Source organism: Capra hircus, chromosome 9, assembly GCF_001704415.2.
Source record: "Capra hircus breed San Clemente chromosome 9, ASM170441v1, whole genome shotgun sequence".
Taxonomy (NCBI): Eukaryota; Metazoa; Chordata; class Mammalia; order Artiodactyla; family Bovidae; genus Capra; species Capra hircus.
The window spans coordinates 2,064,984-2,077,161 of NC_030816.1; the positions used below are offsets into that span (position 1 = coordinate 2,064,984).

At 37.5% G+C, this 12,178-nt stretch overlaps 1 protein-coding gene across 1 annotated transcript in view; it reads right to left on the minus strand.

Annotated features, from left to right (window-relative positions):
* The window catches only part of TMEM30A (transmembrane protein 30A), a 40,959-nt gene continuing 33,526 nt past the window's right edge, over positions 4,746-12,178 (minus strand). The window contains exons 5-7 of the mRNA XM_018052872.1: positions 11,643-11,786; positions 10,827-11,033; positions 4,746-8,095 (exon numbers count right to left, since the gene is read on the minus strand). Of these exons, the coding sequence (XP_017908361.1) occupies positions 7,902-8,095; positions 10,827-11,033; positions 11,643-11,786 (545 nt within the window). The 3' untranslated portion in view covers positions 4,746-7,901. The remainder of the gene's footprint in view (positions 8,096-10,826; positions 11,034-11,642; positions 11,787-12,178) is intronic.

Genomic DNA, 12,178 nt, shown 5'->3' on the forward strand with positions numbered 1-12,178 from the left:
GCATCAATTCTTCGGCGCTCAGCCTTCTTCACAGTCCAACTCTCACGTCCATACATGACCACAGGAAAAACCATAGCCTTGACTAGACGGACCTTAGTTGGCAAAGTAATGTCTCTGCTTTTGAATATGCTATCTAGGTTGGTCATAGCTTTTCTTCCAAGGAGTAAGCGTCTTTTAATTTCATGGCTGCAGTCACCATCTGCAGTGATCTTGGAGCCCCCCAAAATAAAGTCTGACACTGTTTCTACTGTTTCCCCATCTATTTCCCATGAAGTGATGGGACCAGATGCCATGATCTTCGTTTTCTGAATGTTGAGCTTTAAGCCAACTTTTTCACTCTCCTCTTTCACTTTCATCAAGAGGCTTTTTAGCTCCTCTTCACTTTCTGTCATAAGGGTGGTGCCATCTGCATATCTGAGGTTATTGATATTTCTCCCGGCAATCTTGATTCCAACTTGTGTTTCTTCCAGTCCAGCGTTTCTCATGATGTACTCTGCATATGTTAAATAATCAGGAAACATCTGGCTGTCTCAACTACTGTATTAAATAATTTCTCTAACTGCAAGCTGCAGTCTTTTCATCATCAAAGTTAGGGATTGGGCTAATGATCTTTATCCTCGGATCTAAAATCCTATGTATGAAAAATACTTTCATAAAACCACAATATAAGTTCACTCCTGTTGAACAATTTGTTTGCTACCCCCGATAAGTTATTAAGGAGGTAACACTTTGTGATGTGCTCACGGGATAACTTTAAACCTCCGACCTTTAATAATTACAAAGATAACATACACTTAAGAGTAAATTATGATGCAGACAGAATGACTCTCTGGTAACTGATACCAGGTTGCTACGGGAAACTCAAGTAAAGTTTTGTTCATTAGGAACGTTTTTAAAAGGCTGAATATTAGCAAAGTCTGGTAGAATTAAAACAAATGGGGAAAAGATTAAAAGTCATTCCACACTTGGGGCAAAAACATGATTAGTAACAGGTATAATAATCATCAAGCATAATCTGCTACAAGAACTGTAAAACAGAGGCCTGGATGGGAGTGAAGAGAAAAAAAAATATTACAAGAACCTGGAAGTTAGAACCTAGATCTGTCATTTAATAGTAATCTCTCTCTCTTTAGTTGCTAAGTCGTGTCTGACTCCTGCAACCGCATAGACTGTAGCCTGCCAGGCTCCTCTGTCCATGGGATTCTCCAGGCAAGAATACTGGAGTGGGTTGCCATTTCCTTCTTCAGGGGATCTTCCCAACCCAGGAATCGAACTTGGATCTCCTGCATTGCAGGCAGATTCTTCACCGATTGAGCTATGAGGGGAGCCCTGAATAGTAATATGAAGGAAGGCAAATTTCATTATTTATACCTGTTTATCTGTAAAATGCAAATACTAGTACCCATCATCAAGTGGCTGTGAAGATTAAATGATACAGTTCAGTAAATGTGAGTTATTATCACAGGAGGAAATGCTGGAAAGGAGATATGGGTCAACAGATAAAGTATCCAGGTAGAAGGCACAGCAGATGCAAGGTGAAGAAAAGATGAACAGATCTCTTGGGGAACGGCATGCAAGTAGTTTGGTTTGGTAGGACAAATGGAAATGTGAGGCAATAGTGGAAGACAGGAGGTTTTTAATGATGAGTTTTAGATAGGTTTAAATGGCAAATGCTTTAGAATCAGAACTCTATTTCAAGATCATTCTGGTAGTAGTGAAAAGGCTGGATTGGATATGAGTTACTAGGACAAAGAGTCCATTAGCAGGCACTTGAAGGGAATTGCTACCCAGTCCAGTAGTCTTGCCTGGAGAATCCTCATGGACAGAGGAGCCTGGCAGGCTACAGTCTAAGGGGTCACAGAGTCAGACACGACTAAGGGACTAACACATTACAGTAACCCAAGAAATCCAAACAAAACCTGACGTCAGCAGCAAGAGAGATGGAGCTAAAGGAATGTAGGTTAGAAGATGGGTTAGAGAGTCAACAATGAGGAAGCACCTTCAAAAATCAATAGAATGTAGTGATTTATCAGACTGGGAAGTTGGGGAGGTGAGCAGATTTCTGGCTTAACTCTTAAGATGGTTGCTCATACCATTCACCACATCGAGTAATGGTAAGAGAAAGCCCAGGCTAGGATGGGATGGGCTTAGCTGATTTGACAAAAAGTTGTTCCCTGAGTGCCATTTTTCTATACTTTGTGCTAAATGCTTATCATCTATCACTTGCTTTATTCTTCAAATCAAAATCTGTCAAATGGGTATTAAAACTCCCATTTTACTGGCAAGGAAATGATAAGTAAATGATTTAGGAGATTAAATTATCTAAAGATACAGTTTATATATTTAAGAGCCAGGTCAGCCTGATTCTAAAAACTGTATTATTCTACAGAATCTTTCAGACGCAGATTGATAGTGAAGAGGCCACAGTGCAACAGTGGGGCAAAAGGCTAGCTGAAGACGGTATTAAAATATAATTTCCCTTTTACAAGCTTTGTTGTGAAAAAGGGAAGACAACACACCCCAGGGATTATTTTAGACCACTGATTCAACTGTTATTTGACATGTAATTGTAAAGCTATTTTTTTTTTCTGCGTTTCTTGTCAACAAAGGACAAGAAATGCAGAAAGCGGCATATCAGTCTTCACAGTAAAGTGGTGTACGGTGAGTTCAGTCTTCTTCCACATCACCCTTTCATAGAAAAGCCTGTGACATACAGATAAGCTCACATTAATTTAAAAACACAATAAAATCACCAAAATGTACTTCAAGGTGGTTCTAGTTTAAGATAGTGGATCGGCCCCAAAAGTTTATCACTCCAGTAAAATGAAAGAAAAGGAACTGAAAGAGATATATTTAGATACATCACCTTAGGTGAATCTCAAAGGCATTATGCTGAATAAAATAAGCCAGCTTCAAAAGGTTACATATGAATACATTTATGACATCTCAGGAGACAAAACAATGGGGGTGGAAAAAAGATCAGTGGTTGCCTGGGATCATGGGTGGAGGAAAGGGTGACTATAAAGCTGTACAGTAGAAAGGAGACTGGGGTTGTGGTATTGCTCTGTATTCTAAGATGGTTACACAAATCTATACATGTGTTAAAATTCACAAAACTGTACAAGAACAAAAAGTAATGACAGTCTAAAGAACATGTTAAAAAATACAGCCTAAAAAGATGGAGAGTAAAAAGAGAAACAGAAATCAATTTCAACAGATTTCTGGAAAACAGAAAGGAGATGGAATATGGCTGAGCAGGACAGAGGGAGTCTCACTATCTAAAGGGACTACAAGGGGACGGATGCCACTGAGAAGCATGCTGATGGGTTCCCAAACCCCTGAGAAGCTCAGACTTGACAGGAGAAGCTACAGCAGAGTGGAGTCAAGGGACCGGCCTGAAAATGAGTAGCTGAAAACCATACACGACAGAATGGTCCAGTCCCCCAGATCTCCACCCCCTGCCTCTCGGCCAGATACCACCTCTCACCTCCGTCAGGTCTCCCACAGGCAGAAGACAAGAGCATTTTTATCTGGAAAAAGTAATGGGAGACAACTCGGTGGACAGCATATACAAAGGGACAGGTACAGCAGAAACATGTGAAGTGGAAACAGAAACTGAGGGGGAGGACAAGGCAGAAGCAGAGAGTTCTGAGCAGTAAGAGACAGATCCTCTTTCAACCCTTCCTTTTGCAGAAGACTAGAGAATTCATCCGTAGAAAAACTGAACAGTCCCACAGAAAATGCCTCCAGGCAAAGGACTGGCTCCCTGACAGTCGTTCCCTAATGCAGCGCTTCTCAAAATTCAATCTACCTACAGTTGTTGACCTGCCAACCATTTATTACTTGTCTAAGCATTTTATCATGAGCGGCAGTTCTGAGTAGCACTATGCTAGGGAGGCCATCACTTGTCAAGCACTAGCCCACAAAGAGCTTTCAGTAAGTTTTTGGGGTCCATTCATACACAATACATTGCTCAGACTAGCTAGAAATAGGAGGAAATTCACCTAAATGAAAAACTGAAAATCGCTCCAGTAAACAAGACAGTAAATTAGGCCACAGCAGATGCAACACAGGAGGGTGCAATGAGAGCATGGAGTAACAGCTGCGCAGCCCACCAAACCACCACCAGCACAGACTGGCAGAGAAGGGCACACACAGGACAGACCTTCCTAGTAAAGACAGGGAAGCGGGTTATCTGATACTTGGAGACAAAACCGATCAAAAGACTGACAATGAGAACATGATGGACCTGCCAGAAAAGCTAGAAAAATTTTAAGACAGGCTTCCAGAAAGTTACGTAAATGTTAAAAAAAAGTAGAATGATTATTAATTCCAAGAAAAATAAAGTGTACAAAGTATAATCTTGGTGCCCTCCTCTGCTCTACTGAATACAATATTTTTAAAGTCATAATTAAACAACAGTTAATGTGTTTATTAAATATTATAACTATATAATAGGAGAAGGGGAAATATGTGTGTGAGCTAAATCATCAGGTAGTAGCATCAAGAAGACAATAAGGTCTCAAGTTATTAAATCAAGCAATAGTAGAATAGACATGTTACTTAGATACATCAAGACAAATACCAAAAGTAACAACCTCTGAAGTCAAAGTAATCACCCCTAGAAAAGCTGGGGCGGGTACTGCTGTTTTTCATCTTAAAGCCTTCAGATATTTTTTTAACTGTGTGCATTAGTTTGATAAGTTTTAGATATATAGAAGAAAATAAGGTCACCATGGTCTGACTCGATTTTAGACATATTTATTCTGAAATTTCAAATGACATTAGGGGAAATATGATTTTTGTGTTTACTGAAGGGCATGGGCAAGAAACCAGCTCTAATACACTTTGCTAGATTATCCAAATACTACATTTATGCATCAAATTCTCCTTGAAACAGCACTTCCTTACTCCCTCCATCCTCCCCTCAAAATAACCAGGTTCACAAAGAACAGAATTCTGCAGCTTAACCAGCACAGGATGACAGAGTAATACGAAGGCAGTGTCTCCATGAAGACAGGAGATGAGAGGCTTAACAGCAACCATTGAGCCTACCTCTCAGCTGCTCATCTTTCCTAGTCTGGCTTTTCATTTCTTATGCCCCCTCCCTACCTTCTTCATTATTTTCATCACCCTTGCCTCCCTACCAGTTTTTCATTTTCTATTTACCAAAAATTTCCCTTGCTCTAATACCAAATCTAGACTGTCTGCCTATAACTGAGGTTGTAATCTGACCACTTCCTAAGAACAGATGCTGCTCAGTAGTGTAGATACATCTTGCAATGAATGCTGTCAGAGTGACTGATACACATACAGATGGCAATCAAATCTAGGCATGGAAATGTTAAAGCTTGGACTCATTGAGCTTGGGCTAAAATTTAGAGCTAAATATTAACAATACTGGGGCACTGTTATTTTAGCAAGACACTTAAACATAGCAAAATTAATATTTTTAATTTTTATTAATACAGAATATACTAACAGTAAGTTATCTTTCAATATAATCAAGGTTACAAATAAACTCTTACCAACCAATAAACAAATAATAGTCACTTGACTCTTCTCTTGGTTGAATAGTTCTCTATTAGGTAGTACAGTTATTTTTACCAATTTATTTTTAAACTGCTTTATGATTTCAAAGAAATTTCTTAGTTTTTACGTATTAAATAATTCCATCAATTGGGAATTTCATGTATCACAATTATTTCCAGCAAGTTAATATATTCTTCAATGCCTTCTACTCAACCTAGTTGTCTTAAAATGCATTCTGATTCTTTGAAAGCTGAGTATGACATTGGTGTTTCCAAAAAGTGAGCATAAAGCCCATAAGAAAGAAATGTTTTCCTTCCTTCCCCCAGTCACAGAGGCCATGAGTGTTCCACGTTCTTCGTATTTAGCAACAGGGATCCCTTACAACTCAAATGGCAGCAGACAAGGGAGAACTTAGGCCATCAATGTATTTGTAAAAACAGATAAAACTCCAAATATCTTTTAAGATTCCATCTTCACCACAGATGACAAAGGGCTGGAGAGGCTCTTCGACTTTTCTGTAGCAGCAATCCTGGTCCCCCAGTTAGAAAAGGAGATGCAGGATGGCAGTCCTTAGACAGCACAAACTCAGTCTGCAAATACTGGGAGAAGCCCTCTCCCCTACTGATATATCCCAGAAAACACACTGCCATGTGCAAAAGGGCCAATTATCAGAATAAATGACCGTATTCTGAAGGACTGACAAAGAACAGTTTTACACAAAGAATACCCTATGCACTCAGAAATTTCAGGATGACCAAACATTAAGTACCTCATGCAAGTAATATTCTGTTAAGCATGAACTACAGGTTCTTTTAACTGAATTTCATATTGTACAAAACTTAAGTGTGGCACATTTCTACTATTACCATTACATTATTTTTTTTTAAAAATGTAGTCAGAATTGATACATTACACAGACCTTTTGATTTAAAATATAACCAAAGGAAACCATTACAAACTCTTAATTCAAACAGGCATTTTTCTATACAAACATGAGTTATTTTAGTCTAAAAAAAATAGCCATTTCAATGCAATTAAGCCACCTCTGATTAAGACATACATTTCATGCATGTGAAAAAATAAGTTTACATTCAAGAATCAGTTCCATAGCAAACAAATTACAGCATTTATTCAAGAAGGAATATTAAAAATAATTCCAGTTAATAGAAAATAAAATAACTTCAAGCACATATATTATAATTTATCGTGTACAGACTCCAAAATCTCCAGAATTTAATTAGGAAATTTAAAGAATTTCTTTTGAAAGTACGTCTTAGAAAACCAACCAAAACAATTGGTGCCGTAACTAAAGAGAACGTCCGTACACATCCACATTTGACCTACATGTAAAAACTGGATGAAATATAGAGGAAATAAAGGTTACTGTTTTCTAAAATCTCAGAAATATAATATTAGTACTTAGGTCAAAACACTTACCTGCAAATTAAAAACAGCTTGAGGTATTTCCAATGCTGAAGCAAATTTCTGAATGTTAAATACCACAAGAATGAAAACAGTCTCCTTTGAACATTTATACCTGGTTTATAGTTGAGACAGAAGACAAGGTCTGCCAAGAAGTTTTCCCATCTCACCTATATTCTTGGATCCCTGATGAAGTGTAAGCTTCAAGGGAAATGGTCACATGTAAAAAGAGCCAAGTAAGAAGAGTTTCCTGACTGCAACATCTTAGCCAAAATGGAAAGTGGAATTTTAAATTCTCCTGAGATCCACCTGACCTCTTCAGACACGAGCATTAATTCCTATGCTAGCCAGGTTAAGCATGTCCTTTGAAATCAAATTTAAGCTTGACAACTGTACTGGATAAGCTGAATACAGGAATCACCTCAACAAAGATGGTACTTGAAGTCTTTACACATGACACACGAAAATGATGAAGTGTTTTATTTAGATTTGGTCTTTCTTCATCTTTTTGTAACTCTGGATCCTGAAAGGTTAGCAAGTCGTTATACTCATACATCTTGTAATCCCATTCTTCACACAACAGGCACACAGATACAGTATCACATGTCAATATATTATCAACACAGCATAAACGTATAAGCAGCAGACGTGTTTCACATGAAAGAGGCTCTACGCATCACACAGCCTGTCCCAACAAAAGAAACATCACAATGCCATTTCAGCAGTTACAGTGTTGATATGATCAGCATAGCGAATCTGTTTATACCCGTCATATATTTTCGTAAGTCATCCATAAGGAAGAAGCAGAAGACAAAGACTGCTTTTTAAAAAATGTTATGTGCCAACTTCAAAAACGACATACTAACCAGAACATCAGCATTGGAAAGCTAGGTTGAACAGGACTGGCCTTGATGCACATGCAGTAAATTTGTTTTCAGAATATAAAATTAAATGGTAATGTCAGCAGTATTACTACTGTTTCTATATTTATGATTAATTACTAGCAGTACAACTCCCAGAAGAAAGGAGATAGATCCAATAGTGATGTAAGCAATCCCCAAAAATGGATTTTTTCCTCCCATCCATGAAATGGTGCTCAAGATCATCCGCTTCCGTCCATCAAACGAATGTACAGGGTAATCTGAAGAGTGTATAGGAAGACGTCCATGTCTTGTTACTTAATTTTTAAAATACAACTTAAGTTGGCATTTAATTCCTTGTAATCATTGGCATAATTCTATGATAGATACCTTACTCATATGTTCTAAATCACAAAATAATTATGTAATTATTAACCTAAAGGATTGATTTCACAAACTGTTAGTAGTAGAAGCCAATATAGTTTACAAGCAAAAGCAACTAAATTTAAGAGTTACATCATTTCTCATTTCTCAGATATTTCTGTTCTCATTACACAGGAGGGGGTAAAAGGCCTGTAACGTGAAAAAAAAAAAAAAATTTCAGATAAACAGCAATGAAACCCACAGAGGAAAATGAGGCTGACAGACCAGGAGAAATGGGAAGAATGAAGGGACTGGGGCACTTTTTGAGCACTGAGCTCAAAACGCATGTGCAGCAAGAGTGTTGTTCTGAGAAGGTGGGAGGGCTCAGCACAAGACAAAAAGCATGACACTAAAGTTTTAGATGGCGGACTTGCAGCAATGAGAAAACTCACAGTGTGCCACACAGTCAATGGCTAAAACAGAGTGGAAATGAAGGAAGAAATGGAACATCGACACACTGGATGAGCTACATCCATGGACCAATTCCAGGATTCTGGCAAGAGTAAGGGCAGAGAAGAAGACAGAACTAAGTCCCTAAGCAAAAGGTTCACAACTTCTTCAGAAGCATCTTTTAAATCAAGTGTGAGAGTTCCCATCTGTTTCTCCAGCTTCTGTTGCTTCCCAGCCTGGAAGACAGGCCCTGTGACTCCAATGGGAGGCTCAGTTCTACTAGTTCTTAAATCAATCGCAACCCAAGCCAGGAATAATTATAAGAGTTCTAACTAACCCAATACTCTATGGGATGTGGTATCAAATCACCCAAGCTAGTCTCTCAATATCCAAACCCTCAAAAGGGGGCTTCTACCTTAATTCTAATATCTAGTTCCCCACCTTAGACTCAGTTTTGATAATTAACCCTTGATGTTTTGCAGGTCTCATTTCTGTCTTACCGATTTTCAAAACAGTCTACATTTCTCCTAACAGTTTTCTTGGTGCAAATTATCTGTCAACTAAGAAACCCTGAGTGCTCCAAAGCCTTCCCTTTCTTGTACTGTAGGCTGCAGGCTGCCCTCTACTTTGGCTACAGCCTCAAGATTATTCTCTCTGCTGCTGCTGCTAAGTCACTTCAGTCGTGTCCGACTCTGTGCGACCCCACAGACGGCAGCCCACTATCTCCTCTGTCCCTGGGATTCTCCAGGCAAGAACACTGGAGTGGGTTGTCATTTCCTTCTCCAATCCATGAAAGTGAAAAGTAAATGTGAAGTCACTCAGTCGTGCCCAGCTCTTAGTGACTCCATGGACTGCAGCCCACCAGGCTCCTCCTTCCATGGGATTTTCCAGGCATGAGTACTGGAGTGGGGTGCCATTGAGTCTGTTTGTCTAAAACTGCTGCTATGTAGGCAGAGTTTCCAAAACTTGGGCACTTTCAGTCTGTCACTATCCGGTCACGCTCAGGTGTGTACCGAGGTACAAAATCAAAAGACTAAGGACCCAAATAGATCTTTGCTTTGAAATGAGGTCTATTAATTCAACCATTTATTAATCTAAATTGAAAGTATGTATTTATAGCTAATTTGGGTTCAGTTCAGTTCAGTCGCTCAGTCATGTCTGACTCTTTGCAACCCCATGAATCATAATTTGGGTTATGAAAAATCAAAAATGTAAGATCAGCAGCAAACATTTAAATGCTAATATCTGAGCTATTTTCATCCACAATATATACAAGCAATGGGCTAGAGGTTAAAAGATAAAAGGATTTTGTTTAAAATAAAAGTTAGTGCCCAATATTTCTAGCTTAGGAAAGACTCTGCACCCAGGCTGATATGGACAGGTCTGACTACTTGAGTGAACCAGCCAGGGATGCAGCCTACAGTGGTGGTTGATGGTAAAGTCAACAGCCTTTGGAGTCAGCAGCTTGATTCTGAACCCCACTTTTTCTACTACTTGTGTAATCTCAGCTAAGTTACTTAAAGGCTCCATGTTCCTGTATTCTTGTCTACAGTATGGAGATGATTCACAATGTTTGAAATAAATAATATATGCAAAGTATTTAATATAACTGACATAGAGTTAAGATGAAATAAATGATATTTATCAGCACTTAGAAGTCTGCCTAAATTATTAAGGTAGAACAATACAGCTAATGATAAAAAAAGCTTTGGTACTGTAAACAGAATCATTATAATTATGTTGATATGAAGTAACAAATTCATTTTTAATATCTAAAAAAATTTTTGAAAAAAAAAAAAAAAATTGAAACAGCCCAGTACCACCAACACTTATTTGCTAAGCACTAGGTATACTTACTAGCCTTTGCACTAAACTCAATTACAATCTCTCATAAAAATATCTAACTTATTAATAAATCTAGCACTGCATTTTAAATAATCTACCAAGTAATATGGGAACCCCTGATCACTTTTTCACCAAATAATATGCTTGAATTCTAGTCCAAAGTATACAGAAATTAAATATGTTTCCAGAAGAAACAAGTTAAAAGAGACTTTCTCATACCTATACACATACTCCTTTATAAAAATGCAGTGAACAGAACTAAAGTACAAAGTAGCATGCCACATAACTGAGACAAGGTTGGACTGTACTCCTTTCAGATTCTCTGAATCTGTGTACTTGGCCAAAAAAGGATACTGTATGTGATATTCAAATAGTATCGTCCAGCTGGTAATGTTGGATGTAAATCATTTTTCCGCTCTATAAGACGATATAACTTACGAAAAGTAGGTAATGCTGCAGTACGCATCCAAACAATAAAATCCTCATTTATGAAGCCATTATTATCTTCGTCAGAATCCAACATGTAAACTGGTTTAACCCAGTTTACTGGCTTTGTTGTGCCTTAAAAAGGAGAGATGGTAGTGGAATGGGGAGACAAAATATTCAATTTTATTAAGAGTTTCAATGAAAAGTCACACTCTGATAAAACAAAGATATACAATATGAATATTTTCCCTATGTGCAAAAACAGAAATATAGTCATATTCTAAGTCTTAAAATCTAAAGAGAAATCAATTCCTCACATAAAACCTTAACAAATAATTACAAAGATTTGACTGATATCAGGCTATTGAGTATGTACCAAAAGGCAAAAGACTTAATGCAAAGATGTAATGGTAAGAAACATTACTTTATGAAATAAGGAAGCAAAGAAAAAAAAATTGGACTTATAAAATTTAAATAAATACTTGTTTAAAATAAACTTTTACAACTTTAAAAGATTATAGCTGAAACACATAAGAAAATACCAGAGAAATTCAAGATGAACAGTATATGTTTCCTTTAGAATTTTAACACATTAGAAAATGCTACGTATTTTACCTAATTTGACATGAAGAAAAGTTGTTTTTAAAAAACCATAAACTTTTTTAAGATCCTAAAGACAGAAAATTTTAGGTATTTCATTAAAATACCTAGACTATGTCTTAAAGGATAACAGTAATACTTTACCTTTGAATCGTTCTTCTAAGGGATCTGTTCCAGGGGGATTTCTGAATTTTACATTTTTATCTGTCCACCAAGCAATACCTTTCTTTTTCAAAGTAATAGGCATAAGATCAGATGCATTGCCAACCTGAAACAATTCTAGTGTATCTGGACACAAGAAAATAGAGATATTACTAAACATCTACTGAAAATCCACAGTAACAGCTTTACTCCATGAGAAATGAGGATCTGGTATTTGCTCCCCAAAGCAGTTTTAACAAAGCAGGCACATGATGTGCATCTGCTCTCTCGGTTATTTCCATGTGAATTAACTATGGTAACTCCATGATCCTAGATGAACTTGCCTTCCCTCAATACAGTTCCAAGTCATTTTCCTACATGGCTAGCTGATATGTGATAAGGTCAAATGTTTTAATAATAACACAAATAAAACAAGTTGCAAGGTAAATCTGCCTCTCCTATTCTTTAAAAAAGAAAAACACATTGCTAAACAGCTTCTGGCTTATCAAATTCTCTATCTGCACTGTTCAACATGGTAA